General features: G+C 43.4%; 1 protein-coding gene across 2 annotated transcripts in view; it reads right to left on the bottom strand.

Moving 5' to 3' along the window:
* Window positions 1-4074: 4074 nt before the first annotated feature.
* The window catches only part of LOC106566415 (copine-5), a 250283-nt gene continuing 229104 nt past the window's right edge, over window positions 4075-25253 (bottom strand). For both annotated transcript variants that reach the window (XM_045692916.1, XM_045692915.1), the window contains 4 exons: window positions 18032-18134; window positions 14330-14387; window positions 6140-6213; window positions 4075-5697 (listed from right to left, as the gene is read on the bottom strand). In XM_045692916.1, coding sequence (XP_045548872.1) covers window positions 5494-5697; window positions 6140-6213; window positions 14330-14387; window positions 18032-18134 — 439 coding nt within the window. In that variant the 3' untranslated portion in view covers window positions 4075-5493. The remainder of the gene's footprint in view (window positions 5698-6139; window positions 6214-14329; window positions 14388-18031; window positions 18135-25253) is intronic.

Genomic DNA, 25253 nt, shown 5'->3' with positions numbered 1-25253 from the left:
TTGCTTTGCACAAAAAGAGCTTGACAGGCAAGGATCCTGCTGCCAGTAAGATTGCACCTAAATCAGCCATTTATCGGATCATCAAGAACTTAAAGGAGAGCGGTACAATTGTTGTGAAGAAGACTTCAGAGCACCCAAGAAAGTTCAGCAAGCGCCAAGACCGTCTCCTAAAGCTGATTCAGCTGCGGGATCGGGGCACCACCAGTACAGAGCTTGCTCAGAAATGGCAGCAGGCAGGTGTGAGTGCATCTGCACGCACAGTGAGATGAAGACTTTTGGAGGATGGCCTGGTGTCAAGAAGGGCAGCAAAGAAGCCCCTTCTCTCCAGGAAAAACATCAGGGACAGACTGATATTCTGCAAAAGGTACAGGGATTGGACTGCTGAGGACTGGGGTAAAGTCATTTTCTCTGATGAATCCCCTTTCCGATTGTTTGGGGCATCCGGAAAAAAGCTTGTCCGGAGAAGACAAGGTGAGCACTACCATCAGTCCTGTGTCATGCCAACAGTTAAGCATCCTGAGACCATTCATGTGTGGGGATGCTTCTCAGCCAAGGGAGTGGGCTCACTCACAATTTTGCCTAAGAACACAGCCATGAATAAAGAATGGTACCAACACATCCTCCGAGAGCAACTTCTCCCAACCATCCAGGAACAGTTTGGTAACGAACAATGCCTTTTCCAGTCTGATGGGGCACCTTGCCATAAGGCAAAAGTGATAACTAAGTGGCTCGGGGAACAAAACATCGCTATTTTGGATCCATGGACAGGAAACTCCCCAGACCTTAATCCCATTGAAAACTTGTGGTCCAGCCTCAAGAGGCAGGTGGGCAAACAAAAACCCACAAATTCTGACAAACTCCAAGCATTGATTATGAAAGAATGGGCTGCCATCAGTCAGGATGTGGCCCAGAAGTTAATTGACAATATGCCAGGGCGGATTGTAGAAGTCTTGAAAAAGAAGGGTCAACACTGCAAATATTGACTCTTTGCATCAACTTCATGTAATTGTCAATAAAAGCCTTTGACACTTATGAAATGCTTGTAATTATGCTTCAGCATTCCATAGTAACATCTGTCAAAAATATCTAAAGACACTGAAGCAGTAAACTTTGTGGAAATTAATATTTGTGTCATTCTCAAAACTTTTGGCCACGACTGTACACAGTATCAACTGCTCTTTATGCAGTTACTTTTTATATTGACTCCCTTTTAATGACTTCATACATGCTGACTAGACCGGGCACACGCATACGTCCGAGTGTGCCATCGCACACGTTGATTTTGTCCATCCACACCAGACGCCATCACGACACGCAGTTTGAAATATCAAAACGAACTTTGAACCAACTATATTAATTTGGGGACAGTTCGAAAAGTATTAAACATTCATGGACATTTAGCTAGCTAGGTTGCTGTTGCTAGCTAATTTGTCCTGGGATATAAACATTGGGTTGTTATTTTACCTGAAATGCACAAGGTTCTCTACTCTGAGAATTAACCCACAGATAAAAGGGTAAACAAAGTTAGTTTTCTAGTAATCTCTCCTCCTTCAGTCTTCTTCTTCTTTGGACTTAATATGGCGGTTGGAAACCAACTTTAAGGTGCATTACCACCACCAACTGGCCTGGACTGGAGTGTGGACCTCAGTTCATCTTTCAATCACCGACGTGGGTATATTCTCCTAATAACCAATGAGGAGATGCGAGAGGTGGGACTTGCAGAGCATCAAGCGTCACAAATATAATCAAGTTCTATATTTAGGGCCTGGCTACGCAGAAGCCCATTGACACGTGTGAGCATTTTGGATGCAATGATTGAATAACATGTATGCATACAATTATTTTGCAACGCTCACGCACGTAATGCGAGTGGTGTGGTCAGCATGTTAGAAACGCAATGAATACACAATCTGTAAAAGAAAAAGGATAAAATGGCATAGGCTACAGTACTTATCCAATTATTTTTTTCCCTTCAGTTTATTTTATTAAATACTCTCTTAACTCTTATTTTTCTTAAAACTGTGTTGTTAGTTATGGGCTTATAAGTAAGCATTTCAGTGTTGTATTGTCACGTCCTGACCAGTATAACCTGTTAGGGCTAGGGGGCAGTATTGACACGGCCGGATAAAAAACGTACCCGATTTAATCTGGTTACTACTCCTGCCCAGTAACTAGAATATGCATATAATTATTGGCTTTGGATAGAAAACACCCTAAAGTTTCTAAAACTGTTTGAATGGTGTCTGTGAGTATAACAGAACTCATATGGCAGGCCAAAACCTGAGAAGATTCCATGCAGGAAGTGGCCTGTCTGACAAGTTGTGTTTCATCTTGGCTCTTTTTATTGAAGACTGAGGATCTTTGCTATAACGTGACACTTCCTACGGCTCCCATAGGCTCTCAGAGCCCGGGAAAAAGCTGAACGATATCGAGGCAGCCTCTGGCTGAAACACATTATCGCTTTTGGCAAGTGGCCGATCAGAGTGCTATGGGCTTAGGCGCGTGCCCGAGTCGACCCCATGCTTTATTTTCTTTCGTCTGTTTACCTAAACGCAGATTCCCGGTTGGAATATTATCGCTTTTTTATGAGAAAAATGGCATAAAAATTGATTTTAAACAGCGGTTGACATGCTTCGAAGTACGGTAATGGAATATTTAGACATTTTTTGTCACGAATTGCGCCATGCTCGTCACCTTTCTTTACCCTTTCGGATAGTGTCTTGAACGCACAAACAAAACGCCGCTATTTGGATATAACGATGGATTATTTGGGACCAAACCAACATTTGTTATTGAAGTAGAAGACCTGGGAGTGCATTCTGACGAAGACAACAAAGGTAATAACATTTTTCTTATAGTAAATCTGACTTTGGTGAGTGCTAAACTTGCTGGGTGTCTAAATAGCTAGCCCTGTGATGCCGGGCTATCTACTGAGAATATTGCAAAATGTGCTTTCACCGAAAAGCTATTTTAAAATCGGACATATCGAGTGCATAGAGGAGTTCTGTATCTATAATTCTTAAAATATTTGTTATGCTTTTTGTGAACGTTTATCGTGAGTAATTTAGTAAATTCACCGGCAGTGTTCGGTGGGAATGCTAGTCACATGCTAGTCACATGCTAATGTAAAAAGATGGTTTTTGATATAAATATGAACTTGATTGAACAAAACATGCATGTATTGTATAACATAATGTCCTAGGGTTGTCATCTGATGAAGATCATCAAAGGTTAGTGCTACATTTAGCTGTGGTTTGGGTTTATGTGACATTATATGCTAGCTTGAAAAATGGGTGTCTGATTATTTCTGGCTGGGTACTCTGCTGACATAATCTAATGTTTTGCTTTCGTTGTAAAGCCTTTTTGAAATCGGACAGTGTGGTTAGATTAACGAGAGTCTTGTCTTTAAAATGGTGTAAAATAGTCATATGTTTGAGAAATTGAAGTAATAGCATTTCTAAGGTATTTGAATAACGCGCCACAGGATTCCACTGGCTGTTACGTAGGTGGGACGATTTGGTGCCACCTACCCTAGAGAGGATAAGGGTTATTTGTTATTGTAGTTTGGTCAGGACGTGGCAGAGGGTATTTGTTTTATGTGTTTGGGGTGGTGTTTTTGGTGAAGGGTATTTGATTTATGTATTCCGGGGTTTTGGGGCACTGTTCCTTGTTTATGTATTTCTATGTTTAGTCTAGTTGGTTGTATGTCTATGTTTAGGTTAATGGGGGGTTGGACTCTCAATTGGAGGCAGGTGCTTTCTCGTTGCCTCTGATTGAGAGTCCTATATATGGGTATGAGTTTGGTTTAGTGTTTGTGGGAGATAGTTTGTTGTTTTGCGTGTGTGAGCCTTACAAGACTGTTTTGTTGATCGTTCGTCCTTTGTTTATTATTTTGGTGTTCACTTTTGAGCTAAAATAAATATCAAGATGAGCATCCACATTCCTGCTGCGTTTTGGTCCTCCATTCCAGACGTCAACCGTGACATGTATTCAGTGTTCAGTGTGGTACACCTGTTATATTCGGAGCATGTGACACATTTGATTTGATTTGATTCTATTATGCTGGGCTGAAAGTATTTCTCATTGTTTTATTTTCTCTGTGGGGGAAAAAAAATCTATTCCAACAAATTAATGAATGTAGTTGACATCACATTTCGCAAAAGGTGTTTCATCAACAACTGTTGCCTTCTCAGTGTTCTATACCCACTATGAATTTCTATGGCACGGTCTGCAGAGGTTAAAGAAGAATCAACCAGAATCAACAACATCATACGAGAAGGATTATACAAAATACAACGAGAAGGATTATACCAACCAAGATATGTGTGAATGCAGCTAGCTAGACGACATACATAGCTACATACTAATACTATGGAAATACTATGCCTTTGAAGATGTGGCTCTGGTCGTGCATGAGCAGATGTGTAAACAATAATAACGCAGTATGTGAAGTAACTAGATTCTAGATTAATTCTCATTCATGACAACGTTCTAGAACTGGAAGACATTTCATTTTGTTGCTGTGCAATCCTTTCCATTGTCTTTGAGGGGTAGCTGTTGGTTGCTAGTATATAATTGTGGTATATATTTCATTTGATGGATATATGTATTGTATATGACCTTTGTGCTTTTTATTTGGACTGTTAGTGCATTTTGTTGATACATATATATATATATATATATATATAGGGTAAGTATGTCTTGTACAGGGTGCATGAAGTTAAACTATCATACAAACATCTGGTCATCTGTGTAACTGTCACAATCCAAAATGTAAAAAGCATTCATCTTGATCTTTTACAGCTATTCCTAAACAGTTGGATAGTTTCTATCTACCACATGCTTTATATTACAGTACTCTTCAAAGTATAAATTAACTATTGTTTATAGCATTGATTCCCCCCCAAAAAAAAACCGTGGTGGGAAAATATGAAGAAAAATATTATCCCCAACATGAATAGATGCTGTAGTTTTTACAATAGATACGACATTATACAGGTGATTCCTTAGTCCAACATACACCACCACTCTAAAATGTATCATATACACAAACGTGATACAAACTAGAACATTCTAATAATTAATGTCCTCAAAAACACCCTCTCCATCTAAGGCATGCTACCTGTTACATCACCACTTTGACAGCTCTGACTGCTAACATCTAACATTTGTTTCCATCACTGCTCTGTTTTTCTCCTCTCTTCTCCTCCTCTGTGACTCTCCAATTCTCATCCCCCTCTTTGCCCTTCCATCAGGAGATGAAACTCAAAAGGAAAACTCCATGATCTTCAGCTTTTTCCATCAAAGCATTCTCGCTCCAAACAAAATGGAGTCTTATCAATTTGTTCAGCATGAAAAAAAAAGTGCCTTGAAGCATTTTCACATTTACGTTTTGCATCCCTCCATGAGGGGGTCCACCATCCAGTCTACCACCCATCCTACCGCGACCTCCTTCCACAGGGTTGCTGCCTCAGATGGGGGTAGGTCTGGGGCTTAGACAGGGGTGGTCTGGGTGATGTCCTGGTCTTCAGGGTCTGGTTCCTCATTGAGTGGAGGCAGGAGGCAGGGTTTGATACCTCTACTCTTCATGTAGAGGATGAGCTGTTCAGGGATCTCAGCCAGGACGTCTTTGGCTAGCCGGGCCATACTCAATACGTGGTTTCCTGTCCGATCCATGTAGTCTCTGAACGGAACAAACTATATATATGTATATATATGTATATATATATATATATATAATATATATATATATAGATAGATAGATAGATAGATAGATAGATAGATAGATAGATAGATAGATAGAGAGAGAGAGAGAGAGATTGTTTCTATAGCACTTTGATCTGTTTCGAACTTGAAAGTGGCAATATGTGACAATGTTTATTGTTATTTCATTTCAGAACAATTTTGTCAAGTGAAACTATGATTGATTTTCCTAATATGTCAGATTGTTGGGTTAGTGGTGAATAGGAGTGTGGAATATTTCACAAATGGCATCTCTGTGATTTAAACAATGATGCTATCAATCATCAGTAGTTTCCTTACTGTATCGACATGACCTTTCTGTGACATGCACCCCCCCCCGCATCATTCATAAATGTTGTGTTATGGTCATACAGGATGAACAGAAAGTGAGCTCTACCTGTACAATGTCTCTCTCTGCCAGCTTCCCTCGCGAGGAGATTCTGATGTCATCACCGTCAAGCTCCACCATGGCTACAGAGAAGAGAAAAAGAGACACATGTTTAAACCTCTACTGTCTGGGCAAGTCACTACCCTTCATAGTGGCTTATAACACCAGTTTAAACCTCTACTGTCTGGGTGAGTCACTACCCTTCATAGTGGCTTATAACACCAGTTTAAACCTCTACTGTCTGGGTGAGAGACCCTTCATAGTGGTTTATAACACCAGTTTAAACCTCTACTGTCTGGGCAAGTCACTACCCTTCATAATGTCTTATAACACCAGTTTAAACCTCTATTGTCTGGGCAAGTCACTACCCTTCATAGTGGTTTATAACACCAGTTTAAACCTCTACTGTCTGGGTGAGTCACTACCCTTCATAGTGGCTTATAACACCAGTTTAAACCTCTACTGTCTGGGCAAGTCACTACCCTTCATAGTGGTTTATAACACTAGTTTAAACCTCTACTGTCTGGGTGAGTCACTACCCTTCATAGTGGTTTATAACACCAGTTTAAACCTCTACTGTCTGAGTGAGTTACCCTTCATTCTGGCTTATAACACCAGTTTAAACCTCTTCTGTCTGGGTGACTGACCCTTTATAATGGCTTATAACACCAGCTTAAACCTCTGCTGTCTGCGTGAGTCACTACCATTCATAGTGGCTTATAATTGGGATCCGCCCCTTTTTGTCAATTTCGCCTAAAATGACATACACAAATCTAACTGCCTGTAGCTCAGGACCTGAAGCAAGGATATGCTGATTCTTGATACCATTTGAAAGGAAACACTTTGAAGTTTGTGGAAATGTGAAATAAATGTAGGAGACTATAACACATTAGATCTGGTAAAAGACAATACAAAGAAAAAAACATGCAGTTTTTTTGTATTTGTTTTGTACTATCATCTTTGAAATGCAAGAGAAATGCCATAATGTATTATTCCAGTCCAGGCGCAATTTAGATTTCTGTATCTGCAAAGTTTTAGATTGATCCAATGAAACATTGCATTTCTGTTAAAAGTTTGTAACAAGACTGTCCAAATGTGCCTAATTGGTGTATGAATAACTTTTCAAGTTAATAACTGTGCACTTTCCTCAAACAATAGCATGGTATTCTTTCACTAATAGTTACTGTAAATTGGGCAGTGCAGTTAGATTAACAAGAATGTAAGCTTTCTGCCAATATCAGATATGTCTATGTCCTAGGACATTTTCTCATTACTTACAACCTCATGCTAATCGGGTTAGCCTATGTTAACTCAACCGTCCCGCTGGGGACCCACCGATTCTGTAGAGGTTTTAAACGTCTACTGTCTGGGTGAGTCACTACCCTTCATAGTGGGTTATAACACCAGTTCAACCCTCTACAGACTGGGTGAGTCACTACCCTGCACTGTCTGTGTAACTTTAACCATTATGGTGGCTTATTACACCAGCTTAAACATGCTGTACATTGTCTATAGGAGTGACTACCCATCATGTTGTCCATATTCCTATAGCTTCAGACTCACAAGGATGGGTCTCAGTGTCACTCGGACTTGTAGTTGGAGGGTGTCCTAATATGGCCTTCAGACATAGGTGGTGTGTGGGTTTCAAGTTTGGGGAAGCTAATTTCCACCACAAAAATGCACTTAATAGTAAAGCATTCCATGCATTCCTCACATTTGCAAACTTGTGTAAGATGGCCTAATATTCCTAATGTGAATAATAAATTGAATAGTCATAATTTAGGCTAATAATATAACTCAATCACAGTTTGCAAAAAATACTGTTCAATGCAGCGTGTAGTGGCATAGAGAAAGCCTAGGCTATGTCGGATACATTTTTTCTCCTTTTTTTGCACAGGAAAATGTTGGTGTCACCCCCTAATCTGTTTCACCTGTCTTTGTGATTGTTTCCACCCCCCTCCAGGTGTCGCCCATCTTCCCCATTATACCCTGTGTATTTGTACCTGTGTTCTCTGTCTGTTGCCAGTTCGTTTTGTTCGTCAAGCCTACCAGCATTTTCCCCCTTGTTCCTGTCTTTGCTATAGTTCTATTTGCTTGTTTCCCGGTTTTGACCATTCCTGCCTGCCCTGACCCTGCCTGCCGTCCTGTAACTTTGCCCCAGCTATCTGGATTACTGACCTCTGCCTGACCTGAGCCTGCCTGCCGTCCTGTACCTTTTCCCCACCAGGCTCACCAGCAGGAGCGAGTACTCTGGTGGGACATATGGGGAATTTTTCTCCTTCCCTTACTCGCACCCCTTTTCATGACATTTTGCTGTGGGGGAACCAGTTGAGATCGCTTCGGGTCCTCATCAAATCTGGAACCGATGAGAGCTTTTTGGATTCTACCCTGGCTTCCGAGCTGGTCATCCCCACTCAGCCCGCTCCATTCCCATGGATGTTAGAGCACTGGGCGGGCGCTCTATAGGCCGGCTCACCCACAACACCACTCCCATCAACCTACATGTGTCAGTGAACCACAGCGAGGCTATCCAGTTCCTGCTCATTAAGTCTCTTCATATTCCCGTGGTATTGGGATTCTCCTGGCTCCAGCAACACAATCCCCTCATTAACTGGTCTACTGGTGCTATCATGGGCTGGAGCCTGTTCTGCTATGCCCATTGCCTGAAGTCAGCACAACCTGCCTCAGGATGTTTTCCTGGGGGCTTGGAAGTCACCCCGGACCTCTCCGCCATTCCCACAGAGTACCAGGACCTCCAGGAGGTGTTCAACAAGGCCCAGGTCACTTCGCTTATGACTGTGGGATTGACCTGCTCCCTAGCACGACTCCGCCACGGGGACGACGGTACTCTCTGTCGGGACCAGAGACCAAGGTGATGGAGACCTACATTGGGGACTCCCTAGCTGCAGGATTCATACAACCTTCTTATTCGTGCATCAACTACCGGGGTCTTAACGACATAACGGTGAAGAACCACAACCCACTACCCCTCATCTCCTCGGCCATCGAGCCGCTCCAGGGTGCCACCGTGTTTTCCAAGCTGGGTCTACGGAACACCTACCACCTGGTGCAGATATGGGAAGGAGACGAGTGAAAGACCGCCTTCAACAAGGCCAGCGGTCACTACGAGTATCTGGTCATGTCATTTGGCCTTACCAACACGCTGCTGTATTCCAGGCTCTGATCAATGATGTTCTCTGCGACATGTTGAAACGGTTCGTCTTTGTCTACCTTGATGATGTCCTCATCTTCTCCCCCTCCACCCAAGAACATGTGCTCTATGTCTGACAGGTTCCCCAAAGCCTCCTGGAGAACCAGCTATTTGTAAAAGCAGAGAGTGCGAGTTCCATTGCTCCACCATCCCTTTTCATGGTTACATCAACGCTGAAGGGAGTGTACAAATGGATCCCGGGAAGGTGAGAGTGGTGGTGAATTAGCCCCATCCTACTTCCAGGGTACAGCTGCAACGTTTCCTGGAGTTGGCCAACTACTATTGCCACTTTACCGGGGTTACAGCACCCTAGCTTCCCCTCTGTCAGCACTCACCTTGCCCAAGGTTCCGTTGACGTGGTCTCCAGCTGCTGACCGGGCGTTCCGGGACCTCAAGCATCGATTCACCACAGCTCCCATCTTGGTTCATCCTGACCCATCCCGTCAGTTCATGGTGGAGGCCAATGCTTTGGATGTCGGAGTGGGGACTGTCCTGTCCCAGCGTTCTGCCCTGGACCTCATGCTACATCCCTGCGCCTTCTTCTCCCATCGCCTTAACGCCATGGAAAAGAACTATGATGTGGAGAATCGTGAGCTTCTCACGGTGAAGATGGCATTGGAGGAATGGAGGCATTGGCTGGAGGGGGCAGAACATCCGTTCATCGTGTGGACTGACCACAAGAACCTGGAGTATCTCTACACCGCCAAGCGCCTAAACTCCAGGCAAGCCAGATGGGTGCTACTGTTCACACAGTTCAACTTCTCCCTCTCGTACCAGCTGGGATCTAAGAATGTCAAGCAGGATGCACTGTCCCGCTGCTATAGCCCCACGACTATGATCCCTGAACCTGAGACCATCTTTTCCACTTTGTGCCTGGCGATGGCACTCAGCTGGGGAATAGGGAAGCAGGTCCGTGAGGTGCAGCGTTCCCAGCCGGACCCCGGAGGGAGGGCCTGATAACCGGATGTTCATTCCTGACGCCATCCGCTGCGCGGTCCTTGAGTGGGCCCACTCATCCAGGCTTGCCTGCCACCCGGGCTCCCATCAGACCCTGGTCTTTGTGCGACAGTGCTTTTGGTGGCCTACCATGGTCTTTGATGTGTACGCATTCGTCCCTGCTTGCATGGTTTGTTCACAGAACAAGACTCCTGGGCAAGCTCCGGCTGGTCTCCTCCAACCTCTGCCTGTCCCGCACCGTCCCTGGTCTCACATCTCCCTGGACTTTGTCATGGGTCTTCCCCCATCTGATGGCAGCACCGCCATCCTGACCGTGGTGGATAGGTTTTCTAAAGTCGCCCACATCATTCCTCTCCCCAAACTACACTCTGCCAAAGAGACGGCCCAGCCCATGGTGCAGCACGTCTTCCGGATCCATGGACTACCAGTAGGTCCTCAGTTCGGGGTCCTCAGTTCTCGTCTCAGCTCTGGAAGGCGTTCTGCACCCTCATTGGGTCGTCGACCAGCCTGTCCTCCGGGTTCCACCCCCAATCCAACGGCCAGTCGGAGCGAGCCAAGCAGGACCTATAGACTATTCTGCGCTGCCTGTTCTTCGCCAACCCCACCACCTGGAGTCAGCAGCTTGTGTGGGTAGAATATGCCCGCAACACCCTTCCCTGCCACGGGCCTTTCTCCTTTTGAGTGTTCCCTGGGGTATCAGCCCCGCTCTTCCCTGAGCAGGAAGAAGAGGTTGGCATACCTTCTCCCCAGATGTTTGTCCACCGCTGTAGTCGTACCTGGAGGAGTGCCCGGTCGGGCCTCCTCAAGACCATCTCCAGGTATCGACAACAAGCGGATCGCCACCGGACCCCGGCTCCCCGTTATCTTCTCAGTCAGAAGGTATGGCTGTCCACCCGGGATCTGCCCCTCTGGGTGGAATCCCGGAAACTCTCCCCCCAGTTTATCAGCCCATTCCCCATCTCCAATATCATTTGCCCCTCTGCTGTTCATCTTCTGTTGTCCCATACCCTTCTTATACATCCTACCTTTCATGTATCCAGAGTTAAACCCATGTCTCACAGCCCTTTGTCTCCTGTTTCCAGGCCCACCCCTCTCCCTCGTCTCATCGACGGCCAACCCATATACACGGAGAGGTGTCTCCTGAAGGTTCGAACTGGGGGCAGGGGGTTCCAGTACCTGGTTGACTGGGAGGGTTATGGCCCAGAGGAGAGGTGCTAGGTCCCCGCCAGGGCAATCCTGGACCCAGGCCTCATCGCGGATTTCCAACGCCGACACCCCGGTCAACCAGGTAGGATGCCAAGTGGCACCCCTGGGGGGGTACTGTCACACCCTGATCTGTTTCATCTGTCTTTGTGATTGTCTCCACCCCCCTCCAGGTGTCGCCCATCTTCCCCATTTCCCCCTGTATATTTATACATGTGTTCTCTTCTCTGTTTGTCTGCTGCCAGTTCGTTTTGTTCGTCAAGCCTACCAGTGTTTTTCCCTTGCTCCTGTCTTTGCTATAGTTCCTGTTTTCTTGTTTCCCGGTTTTGACCATTACTGCCTGCCCTGACCCTGAGCCTGCCTGCCGTCCTGTACCTTTGCCCCACCTATCTGGATAACTGACCTCTGCCTGCCCTTGACCTGTCCTTTTGCCTGCCCCTGTTTGTTCAAATAATACACATTTGTTACTTCATCACTGTCTGCACCTGGGTCTTACCTTAAACATGATAGTTGGCCTTTTTAAACACATTTCATGCAATTTTACTACACTATATATGACTGGATACATTAGCAGAGTAACCTACTCTGCTGACACTGACAAACAGATCAATAAAAACAAAATTGTCTGATCCATATAATCGACCTATGAAAACGGGAGGCACAAATACAATATGGCGTCCATCTAACCTGGAGGAATGTCACGGATCCCTCCGGAACTGTCATTACGCACATCTGGCCCTTATTCCATTTGATTGGTAATTATATAAGTGTGCCCTTTGTTAACCATTGTCCTGTCGATTATTGTTCCAATGTCGGTTGGTCATGTGAGTACCTGTGCTGTGTTTTGGCTTTCGTGCCACCTGGATTGTGCAGATGATTATGGGTCTTGTCCCGTGTGGTATCATTGTGTGATTGTGTATTTATTCGAGGTACTCCTCGCTCTTTTGTTTGGGTTTCTACCCTGTGTTGTGTATACGTGTTTGTTTGGTCTTCGTCCCCGTGCCCTTACATGGCACGCTGTAATTTGGGTAATTAAAAATCCCTATTACGCATTCCTGTGCCTGTCTCCCTATCCATTTATGCCAACGTGACAAAGAAGAAATTATTGTCCAAAAACAAACAAAAGTGGAACTGACCCAAAGATAAAGACAGTGAATATGCAAACTCACTGGGGATAGGGCCAATAATCTCTACTTGTGCAAATAAGATCTGCTACTGTTCGCTCAATTAAGTTGAGAATTTTGAAAACTAAAATACAGTTTGGAGTCTTTGTATTGTAATCTCTTTACAACAATAGCCATTTTCTTTTCAAACGTTTTTTCCGCAATGTTTTTAAATATTGTGATATGCCATGGCTGGGTCTCTCTGCTTTTCACTGACAGTCGCAACTCAACAATCATTTATTTTATTTATTTTTTATTTTATTTATTTTTTATGATCCTCTGTGGGTAAATCATGCTTTCTGGTATAGTAGTCTATTTGGAATTATTTTATTTACTTCTGTATAGACAGGAGTAAGCTAATTAGGCTGCATAATTTTGCGCAATTTAATTCAACTTACTTTAGGGAAATCTTAGCTTCACTTACTTAGCCTTATGGATGCACTGCCTATGCCTCCTAATCAATTATAATAACTGCCTTTAACATTCATGAGAACATTCCCAGCATCGTAAATAACCATGTAAAAGAAGAATATTTAAAACCAAACACCAGCCAGCCCCTTGTAACAGCCAGCCACTGTTACAGCAAACAGCACCCCAAAATGGCGAGAATCAAAGTTGTGACCATATGTTGAAAATATTCAGATTGTATGCAACAGCTGTGAATTGCTTATTAACTAGGGACTTCCACCAAACTGCCAATTAGCTAAGATCCCTCACACTGAAACGGCCCCTATAACCTCCTACCTTAATTCTATTGCATTATTTATTGTACATCAATGCCAGAACACTTGGCATATTTGACAGAGGAATTTCTTATTTGAGTTGTGTTGATTATTTATGCAAATGTTTGAGTTGTTATTTCCTCAGCATAGGTCAAGGACTAAGTTAAAGACATTGTGTGAAAATGTTTTCTTTCTCTTAGCCACATAGTGAAATAATACTCTTTCTGACCAGCAGCAGCTTATAAGAGTCTCTTTTGAATTAAAAACATACACTAAATATACAAACATTATGAACACCTGCTCTTTCCATGACATACTGTAGACTGACCAGGTGAATCCAGGTGAAAGCTATTATTGATGTAATTTGTTAAATCCACTTCAATTAGTGTAGATGAAGGGGAGGAGACAGGTTAAATAAGGATTTTTAAGCCTTGAGACAATTGACACATGGGTGCCATCCAGAGGGTGAAAAGCGCCTTTGAAAAGGGTATGGTAGTAGGTGCCAGGCGCACCAATTTGTGTCAAGAACTGCAACGCTGCTGGGTTTTTCACGCTCAACAGTTTCCCGTGTGTATCAAGAATGGTCCTCCACCCAAAGGATATCCAGCCAACTTGATACAACTGTGGGAAGCATTGGCGTCAACACGGGCCAGCATCCCTGTGGAACACTTTCAACACCTTGTAGAGTCCATTCCCTGACGAATTAAGGCTATTCTGCAGGCAAAATGAATAAATATATTTTTTAAATTGAGCCTTTATTTAACTAGGCAAGTTAGTTAAGAACAAATTCTTAACTGGGGGTTCAACTCAATATTAGGAAGGTGCTCTTAATGTTTGGTATACTCAGTGTATTTACTTGACATCGCTATCTGCTAATTATAAATGAAAAAAAAAAAAAAACATTGAAATATCATGAAAGCATTATGAGGGGGGTCAATCTCACCATCAAACTCAGCTTGGCCGACTCCAACAATGATGATAGACATTGGAAGCTTAGCAGCCTGCGGAGAACAAACACAGTGATGAACAAAGAAGTAGATGTGATATTGTCAACATTCTGACAAGGTGTTTTTGAGTTCTTACGTGGGCAAAAGCTTTAGTCATTAAACGTTCATACCGGTAGTTGTCTTTGTTTAGTGTATTTTGCAAAATTAAAACAATTGATCCCAAAAAAGATTCTGAATAGGACTGATCAAAAATATTTAAAAAATCAGTCACAAACCAATCTGACACCCTCAAACAAAGCAGTTGATCACTATTCAAACTGTGTATATTGACATTGGGTTTATTCAGTGACACAGTAGCAGTGCTACTTCTTTCGCAACAGTATACACCAGTCTGCTAATCCAGTCGCACAGGGCAGCAAGACACAAGGAGACCATTGGACGAAAGACAAATAAATGTGCATTGCACAGACAAGATAACCAAAACACTGCATTTGCTGCCAATTCCCTGCTTGCTGCTTGCTGTTCAGCTCAGCTCTAGTTGAACAATCAGTCTGGGGAAATGATTCAGAATTGCAAAAAACTCAAAACGATTTGTCCATATCCAGCCGAATTCTCTGGAGGTTGAGAAATAAATTCTCTTTAGCCATGTGTGGATGTATTGCTGCCACAAGGAATATCAGTTTTACAGTAGACAATTTTAAAAGTAAAAGATTTGAGTCAGTCATGGAATATTTTGTCCAGGCAAACTACTACAGTATAGCCAACGTAATAGTAAACGATAGAATATACAAAATAGCATAGGATATTGTCTACAGTGTTAATACAATGTGTTCTGTAGAGAGCAAGTACAGAGGAGGAGAACATAGCACAGCAAAAATGCTTACAGTACATCTCTCCTCCCAACAGTGAAATACACTTACACCATCTCTTATTTAGGATGCCTGGTAAAGCAGCTTAGTAAATGTCAGGGGCGCTACTTTCACTGGGGATGGGGGGTATGGGGATGGGGGGTATCCCCCCCGACATTCTGAAATTGCATTTTTGTCCCCCCCAGTTTTATCATGTGATACAAAACGAGGCAGCGGTGTACTTTAGGACCATGCGAATGCCTCCGAAACCAGAGTTCCGCGCCCCTGGGAAACGTACCGTAAGCGATCAAAAAAGCTGGTGCTTTAAACCAGCTAATGATGAACTGGTGCTTTAAACCAGCTAATGATGAACTGGTGCTTTAAACCAGCTAATGATGAACTGCTGCTTTAAACCAGCTAATGATGAACTGGTGCTTTAAACCAGCTAAAGATGAACTGTTGCTTTAAACCAGCTAATGATGAACTGGTGCTTTAAACCAGCTAATGATGAACTGGTGCTTTAAACCAGCTAATGATGAACTGGTGCTTTAAACCAGCTAATGATGAACTGGTGCTTTAAACCAGCTAATGATGAACTGGTGCTTTCGAAGCGAAAGACGATGTGCCTGAGCTGGCATCAATGATCTAACATGCCCTGCACTGTACACTGTAAATCTTACTCTGCTTATCTGAACTGTGTCTCTATTCCACTACATCAACATAATAGGACCAATCTATGATTTATCCTCCTGCCACCACCACCCAAAGTTCGATGCTGCAATATGTTATATTGGGAGTTATACGGTAAAAGCTCTGTGGTATGAATTAATGATAAATGTCTGTGTTGAAAACACATTCGGATGCGGAGAAGATGCAGGGTGTGTGTGTGTGTGTGTGTGTGTGTGTGTGTGTGCGCGCATATATGTGTGCTCTTTCTCTCGTTCTCTCTCTGGTTCTCTCTCTGGTTCTCTCTCTCGTTGTTCTTTCACTCTCTCTCACACTGAAACTAACATATTTTTCTATTTAATCAACACACCTGTATTAATAAACGCCACATCATATTTTCACTAAGACTGAACCACAAACATACATTATTTAGTCGACACTGTTAGTAACTTTACTTCTAACCCAGGGGATCCTACTCCAGCAAGCTGTTTAAATACCATCTATTTTTGCACTGCAAAAATAATTGCAAACCCAACAACTTTGAATAGTTTCATCTCTACCTGTCCCTGGCTGTAATAGTATTTTCCGGCCTGCAGAAGCAAACCTGGAAGTTTCTAAAATCTTTAAAATATTCATGAATTTTATTCCAACCATCCTCTGCATGACAAACCAGTCAGTGAGGCAGCCCCTCCCCCACCCTCCCCTGTGTCATGGGTATAAACTGCCAATACATTGACCGTGTTCCAAATGGAAGACTATTCCATATGTAGTGCACTAGTTTTAAGCAGGGTTCATAGGGCTCTGGTCAAAAGTAGTGCACTAAATAAGGAATATGGTGCACTTTGAGACATAGATATGCAGTGATGTAATAGTGGCCCAAATTAATTATTGGCCATGGGGATTCTGCTGTTCTGTCCTGACAGAAAAGGAAGAGAGTAGGCACTCCTGTATAAACCACTGCCCTTAGTGGACAGTTAAGTTAAGGAGAGATCTGTGAAACATCAAAGACAGGGGTTGGAGCTAATATTTAGCCCAAAGGCTGGCCTGGTAAACGGGCAGACGAGTGGGGGACTGGAGGGTAAGGTGGACTCCATAGAGATATGCAAAACTAAATCAGCAGGACAGTATGGACGAGTTCAAAGAAAACAATTGGAGAAAACAACTGATATCGGCAAAAGATTCAACTCCAAATAAACAAGTAATTCAGTCCTTTGTCCCTGTGTTGAGTGATAGTGACAGTGATTCTAGTTGATAGGACTGTAAATGCAATGGCAGGACACAGAAAGCAGGGCCAAGGCAGCAGGTTAGAAGGCTTAGTTGAGTCAGTTGAAGTTGGTTAGAGGTAGAGGCTTGGCTGATACAGGATAGAAGACTTGGCTGAGGCAGGTTAGAGGTAGAGGATTGCCTGAGGCAGGTTGAAAAGTTGAGACAGGTTTAAAGTCTTGGTGGATGCAGGTTGGAATGCTGAGGCAGGTTAGAAGGCTTGGTGGATGCAGTTGGAAGGCTGAGGCAGGTTAGAAGGCTTGGCTCAGTTGAGGCAGGTTAGAAGGCTTGGCGGATGCAGGATAGAGCAGCAGACAAGATCTTAAAAGGAAGGTGTGGCTGTTCTAATGGTTTGACTAACAGTCGCAAATTCCCTTTAAACCCAGTCTGCTGTGAGGTCAGAGGTCATCAGAGGTCAGGATGCCGTGCTGCTCCCCCATTGGACAGTAGACACACTCTGTGTATTCCCACGGCCAGAGATACAAAGTGGATTCAAGGGGCTTTTCATGAACAAACAAACCATTTTAGAAGCCCACAAGCAAGCGTTAATGTAAAGTACAGCGCTATTATAAACTTATTGATGTTCATATATACAAAACATTAAATTGGGTCAAACAAAAATAAAAGAACATCCAAACAACAGTGAAACAACTTGAGCAGACAATAGAACTGAACATCGGCCTACTTCTTCAAATAAAGTGACCCTGAAGAGAATGTCTCAAAGCAGCAGAAAAACATACATTGACTTTGGCCTGGAGCTATCTGAGGTAACAAGGCAGAGGTGCTATAGTGAGTTACAGTAAAAGCACCCGTAAAGCAGAGAGGGAGAGAAAGAGGGAGAAAGAAAGAGAGAGAGAGAGACAGGGAGACAGAGGGCAAAGGGGGATTATGGGTAATGGGAACATCCAGCAGACCACTCACGTTGACGATGGCCTCCTTGGTCTGGGCCATGTCTGATATGACTCCATCTGTGATGATGAGCAAGACAAAGTACTGGGAACCGTCTTGTACGGCCGCTGCATACCTGGGAGAGAACAGAGCCACAACAAGTTAGGGGCTCAAAGATAAGATAAGAATTGCCCCCTTCCAATACTGATGATGACATACCGGGACATTATAGAAGTCATTGGAGCAGTAGATATTCAGTAACATAATGCAGGGCTCGACTAAATTGGTTGCGCTGAAGATCTGCGCTGCAGATTGACATTAAAAGGGATACTTTCGGGATTTTGGTAATGAGGCCCTTTAATCTATACTGAACAAAAATATGAACGCAACATGCAACAATTTCAAAGATTTTACTGAGTTACAGTTCATATAAGGAAATCAGTGAATTGAATATACATTCATTAGGCCCTAATCTATGGATTTCACACGACTGGGAATACAGATATGTGTCTGCTGGTCACAGATACCTTAAAAAAAAGGTACGGGCGTGGATCAGAAAACCAGTCAGTATCTGCTGTGACCACCATTTGCCTCATGCAGCGCGACACATCTCCTTCACAAAGAGTTGATCAGGCTGTTGATTGTGGCCTGTGCAATGTTGCTCCATTCCTCTTCAACGGCGGTGCGAAGTTGTTGGATATTGGCGGAAACTGGAACACGGTGTCGTACAGGTCGATCCAGAGCATCCCAAACATGCTATATCGGTGACATGTCTTGTTAGTATGCAGGCCATGAAAGAACTGGGGCGTTTTCAGCTTCCAGGAATTGTGTACAGTTCCTTGCGACATGAGGCTGTGTATTATCATGCTAAAACATGAGGTGATTGCGGCGGATGAATAGCACGACAATGGGCCTCAGGATCTCATCACGGTATCTCTGTGCATTGAAATTGCCATCGATAAAATGCAATTGTGTTCATTGTCCATAGCTTATGCCTGCACATACCATAACCAGCAAACCGCTCGCCCGTATGACGCCATACACGTGGTCTGCGGTTGTGAGGCCGGTTGGACGTAATGACAAATTCTCTAAAATGACATTGGTGGCAGCTTATGGTAGAGAAATTAAATCTAATTCTCTGGCAACAGCTCTGGTGGACATTCCTGCAGTCAGTATGCCAATTCCACGCTCCCTCAAAATTTGAGACATATGTGGCATTGTGTTGTGTGAAAAAACTGCACATTTTAGAGTGGCCTTTTATTGTCCCCAGCACAAGGTGCACCTTTTTATTGATCATGCTGTTTAATCAGCTTCTTGATATGCCAGGTGAATGGATTATCTTGGCAAAACGTGTGCACAAAATTTGTGAGAAATAAGAAATGCTTTTTTGCGCATAACATTTCTGGGATCTATTTCAGCTCATGAAACATAGTACAAACACTTTACATGTTGCGTTTAATACTTTTGTTCAATGTAAATCGCACTACAACGGGGATCTTCAGTGCTACGGATCGATGCGGTAAAGAGATCCATCGAACTCGACCAAAACAATGAAAATGCCATGGCAACACCACTCACACGTACCCCGTGGGGTAAAGATTCAGAATCTCCTCATTGCCCCACATCAAAATTGTTCATTCAGTACAGATGTAGGATCTTATTTTGAGCCAGTTTGCTACAGCAATGTGGATAATAATGGAATGGACATTTTTTGTAGGGGTTGATGCATTTTTCTTAGGAAAATTAAGTCAATGTGGAAATTACAAACCTATTTAAACCTCAAATACACTGCATATTTTTGAAAGTTAATTTTAAGTTCTCCTGCAACAGGGGGATCAAATTAAGATCCTATATCTGTATGTGTATATCACACTATGTTGAGGTAAAAATCGGAGTATAATGCTTGTTTTGATGTCAACCCCATCGTCACCAATGAACTGCATTACACTTAAACATTTCTTCAACTTCCACCACCGATTTCTATATGGCTAGCTATGCGTACCAGCTTATACGAACGTGAGTTAGCATTTAGAAGACATTTTTTTCTAACCCTGAAAAGGACTATTTGTAAATATTATGCAGTGAAAAAACAGCCAAATATATCCAAATCGGATTTTAGTAACCAGATTGTGGGCCTGTTAGAACACAAAAATCATCACGAATTTGACGAATATCCACTTTGTAAAATCAGATTATTTCTAATGTGCGCCACGGTCTGCTTTCCAATGACCTCTTTACCGCATGTATGAATCGAGCCCTAAAAGCTGATCTCTAACTCTGACCTGTCAAAGACACACACACACACACACACACACACACACACACACACACACACACACACACACACACACACACACACACACACACACACACTGTGTCTTCTAGATCTCTGAGGCCCAGTGCTTGTGAAGAGCCACATCATAGTCTCAGCAGTGTTCTGTATGTACGTGACCTAGATTCCATCACCCATCCCTAGCTGTCCATAACATGAATCATTTACTTATGTGTTTAGAATTGCAAATCGCTGTATTTCTTTATTCTTTTTAGAGTTATTATTGATTGGCAGGTAGGCTCATGATTTGACCAGGGGCTGTGTATATTAAGCCTCTCAGAGGCTAGGATCAGCTCCCTCCTGTCCATGTAATCTGATTAATTTACATTTACATTTTTAGTCATTTAGCAGACACTCTTATCCAGAGCAATTTACAGTAGTGAATGCATACATTTCATAAAACATTTTCTCCGTACTGGTCCCCTGTGGGAATCGAACCCACAACCCTGGTGTTGCAAACACCATGCTCTACCAACTGATTCATTATGATCTAGGATCAGCTCCCTCCTGTCCATGTAATCTGATTCATTATAATCTAGGATCAGCATTCTCCTGTCCATGTAATCTGATTCATTATGATCTAGGATCAGGTCCACCTCTCCATGTAATCTGATTCATTATGATCTAGGATCAGCTCCCTCCTGTCCATGTAATCTGATTCATTATAATCTAGGATCAGGTCCCTCCTCTCCATGTAATCTGATTCATTATGATCTAGGATCAGGTCCCCCCTCTCCATGTAATCTGATTCATTATGATCTAGGATCAGTTCCCTCCTGTCCATGTAATCTGATTCATTATGATCTAGGATAAGCTTCCTCCTGTCCATGTAATCTGATTCATTATGATCTAGGATCAGCTCCCTCCTGTCCATGTAATCTGATTCATTATGATCTAGGATCAGCTCCCTCCTGTCCATGTAATCTGATTCATTATGATCTAGGATCAGCTCCCTCCTGTCCATGTAATCTGATTCATTATGATCTAGGATCAGCTCCCTCCTGTCCATGTAATCTGATTCATTATGATCTAGGATCAGCTCCCTCCTGTCCATGTAATCTGATTCATTATGATCTCGGATCAGCTTCGTCCTGTCCATGTAATCTGATTCATTATGATCTAGGATCAGCTCCCTCCTGTCCATGTAATCTGATTCATTATGATCTAGGATCAGCTCCCTCCTGTCCATGTAATCTGATTCATTATGATCTAAAAGGCAAAACTGATCCTAAATCAGCTCTCCTACTGTACTCTGATCCTGATCTTTTTATTGTGACTAGAGAAGAGGAGACAACAGTGACACATCCAAGTGCTCATTATGCCAAAGCTAAGGACGTTTTGACATTTCAGCTGGACCTCTGGGGGTTGTTGTTGAGCCCTTTCTCCTGCTTTCTAATTTAGCTTGTCAGATGATTGGCTCTGGAGTCTGAAGTTGACACTTTAATTAAAGACAAGGAGGGGTTCAGCATCAGAGGGATGGTGTGTGTCTGTGTGTGTGTGTGTGTCCGTGAGCGTGAGTGTGTGTGTGTGTGTTTGAGTGAGAGGAGGTCACACAAACACAGACTTGAGACATTACTGTTGTTTTGGAGATTAAAGGGACATCTAGCCTCATCAGGGCACACACACACACACACACACACACACACACACACACACACACACACACACACACACACACACACACACACACACACACACACACACACACACACACACACAGTTTTACTATCCTTGTGGGCACCAAAGAATTGATCACCATTCAAAATCATATTTTCCCTATCTTAACCCTAACCCTAAACCTCTACTGTAACTCAAACCCTAATTCTAACCTGAATTCTACCCCTAACCTAACCCCTAAGCCTAAAATAGCCGTTTTCCTTGTGGGGACCGTTGAAATGTCCCCACTTGTCTGAATTGTCTTTGTTTTACTATCCTTGTGAGGACTTCTGGTCCCCACAAGGATAGTAAAACCAAACACACACACACACACCCAACAACAACGTGGGTCCATGCACTCATTAGTCTGACCTGAGACTTGATCTCCACTTACATCTGTCACCACGGCAACAGTTGATTGTTTATTTCCTCTTCATTAAGTCACAACGCACCCATAAAACAACAGTTATTTACTGGGTTTACAGGCTCTAATGGCCTGTCTGATTCGTATCCAGCGTGGAGCTGAAGGTTGCCTGAAGGTTTGTTTTTCAACTGGCTTTATAACCAAGGTTGAGATAAGGTTGAATGATGATCATCAGCCTTGTGCGGTTGTTGAGATGTAGACAAGTGCCAGATCTGTTTATCCTGTTGCATAGCCGACTCCTAAACCCAGATCCCAGATCTGTTTGTGCTGTATGGTTAACTCCTATAGCCAGATCCCAGATCTGTTTGTGCTGTATAGCCGACTCCTATAGCCAGATCCCAGATCTGTTTATGCTCTATAGCCGACTCCTATAGCCAGCTCCCAGATCTGTTTGTGCTGTATGGTTAACTCCTATAGCCAGGTCCCAGATCTGTTTGTGCTGTATGGTTAACTCCTATAGCCAGCTCCCAGATCTGTTTGTGCTGTATAGCCGACTCCTATAGCCAGATCCCAGATCTGTTTATGCTCTATAGCCGATTCCTATAGCCAGATCCCAGATCTGTTTGTGCTGTATGGTTAACTCCTATAGCCAGGTCCCAGATCTGTTTGTGCTGTATGGTTAACTCCTATAGCCAGCTCCCAGATCTGTTTGTGCTGTATGGTTAACTAATATAGCCAGCTCCCAGATCTGTTTGTGCTGTATAGCCGACTCCTATAACCAGGTCCCAGATCTGTTTATGCTCTATAGGCGACTCCTATTGTAATGCCAAACAACAAGTATAGGATATGGTTAAGACGGTATAAAAATATCTGGAACCAGGATACCTCATGCCAATTAGTTGGCTTTACAACAGGAAACAGATCTGGGACTAGGCTAGTTGAGATTAGGGCCGGGACGATACCAATATCGTGATACTCGTTAGTATTGTGGCAAGGAAACTGACTAAAATGTAAAACGTAAAAGGAAACAAAACACAGCCCTAATGTTGGAAACTAACATCAGTATGATGTCATCCAGAGTCACATGTACAGATGTCTTCAGAAAGTATTCACACAACGCCCGACTTCTTCCACGTATGCTGTTGTTACAGCCTGAATTAAACATGGATTCAATTGACATTTTGTGTCACTTATCTACACACAATACCCTGCATCGCTGCATCACCGCTTGGTATGGCAATAGCACCGTCCTCGATCGCATGGCGCTACAGAGGGTTGTGCGGACAGCCCAGTACATCACTGAGGCCGAGCCCCCCGCCATCCAGGACCTCTACTGTATATCAGGCGGTGTGAGAAGAAGGCCCGGAAAATCGTCAAAGACCCCAACCTCCCCGAGCCATAGACTATTTTCTCTGCTGCCGCACGGCAAGAGGTACCGGTGCATCAGGTCTGACACCAACAGGCTCTTGAACAGCTTCTATCTCCAAGCAATACAACTGATAAATAGCTAACAAAATAGCCACATGGACTATCTGAGTTTACCTTGTATCTTTACTGACCTTTTATTTCAATCTTTGCAATGTCTCTATGCACACTCACAGGGCCCTACACACACTCACACACAGTCACTCCAACACTCACACACAGACACTCACTCCACCATCTGCTCACTCATACATCATTTGCACGTTCATTTATACTGACTTTACACACACCCACCCACCCACACTCACTCACTCACTCACTCACTCACTCACTCACTCACTCACTCACTCACTCACTCACTCACTCACTCACTCACTCACTCACTCACTCACTCACTCACTCACTCACTCACTCACTCACATACAAGCTGCTACTACTCTGTTTATCTTATATCCTGTTGCCTAGTCCCCTTACCCCTATACATACAGTGCATTCTGAAACTATTCAGTTGGACTTTTTCCACATTTTGTTACATTACAGTCTTATTCTAAAATGGATTAAATCGTTTTTTCCCCCTCATATTCTATATGTGTAGGGAAGTATTTAAACACTTGCTTAGGTCCGACCTCTGATCTTTCCAAGCATTTTTTATATGCTAAAACAGGATACAAATTGTAAGAAAAATAATGACAAAGCAAAAACTGTTTTTTAGATGTTATTTTTTTAAATAAATGAACTGAAATATCAGTTATGAGACATTTTACGCAGTACTTTGTTGAAACACCTTTGGCAGCGATTATGACGCTGTATTTGGGGAGTTTCTCCCACTCTTCTCTGCAGATCCTCTCAAGCTCTGTCAGGTTGGATGGGGAGCGTCACTGCACAGCTATTTTCAGGTCTCTCCAGAGATGTTAGATTGGGTTTAAGTCAGACCTCTGGTTGGTTCACTCGAGGACATTCAGAGAGTTGACCCGGAGCCACTCCTGCGTTGTCTTGGCTGTGTGCTTAAGGTCGTTGTTCTGATGGAAGGTGAACCATAGCCCCAGTCTGGGGTCCTGTGCGCTCTGAAGCAGGTTTTCATCAAGGATGTCGCTGTACTTTGCTCCGTTAATCTTTCCCTCAATTCTGACTAGTCTACCAGTCCCTGCCGCTGAAAAACATCCCCACAACATGATGCTGCCACCACCATGCTTTACCATAGGTATGGTGCCAGGTTTCCTCCAGATGTGAGGCTTGGCATTCAGGTCAAAGAGTTCAATCTTGGTTTCATCAGACCAGAGAATCTTGTTTCTCGTGGTCTGAGAATCCTTTAGGTGCCTTCTGGAAAACTCCAAGCAGGCTGTCATGTGCCAATTACTGAGGAGTGGCTTCTGTCTGGCCACTCGACCATAAAGGCCTGATTGGTGGAGTTCTGCATAAATGGTTGTCCAGGAAACAATTATTCGACAGTGGAAGAGTAAGTCAGCTGGCAAGGCATT

The sequence above is a fragment of the Salmo salar genome, chromosome ssa13, assembly GCF_905237065.1.
Source record: "Salmo salar chromosome ssa13, Ssal_v3.1, whole genome shotgun sequence".
In the NCBI taxonomy this organism is placed as follows: domain Eukaryota; kingdom Metazoa; phylum Chordata; class Actinopteri; order Salmoniformes; family Salmonidae; genus Salmo; species Salmo salar.
The sequence above is the reverse complement of the archived record's forward strand: the minus strand, read 5'-3'. Positions and strand labels throughout refer to the sequence as shown.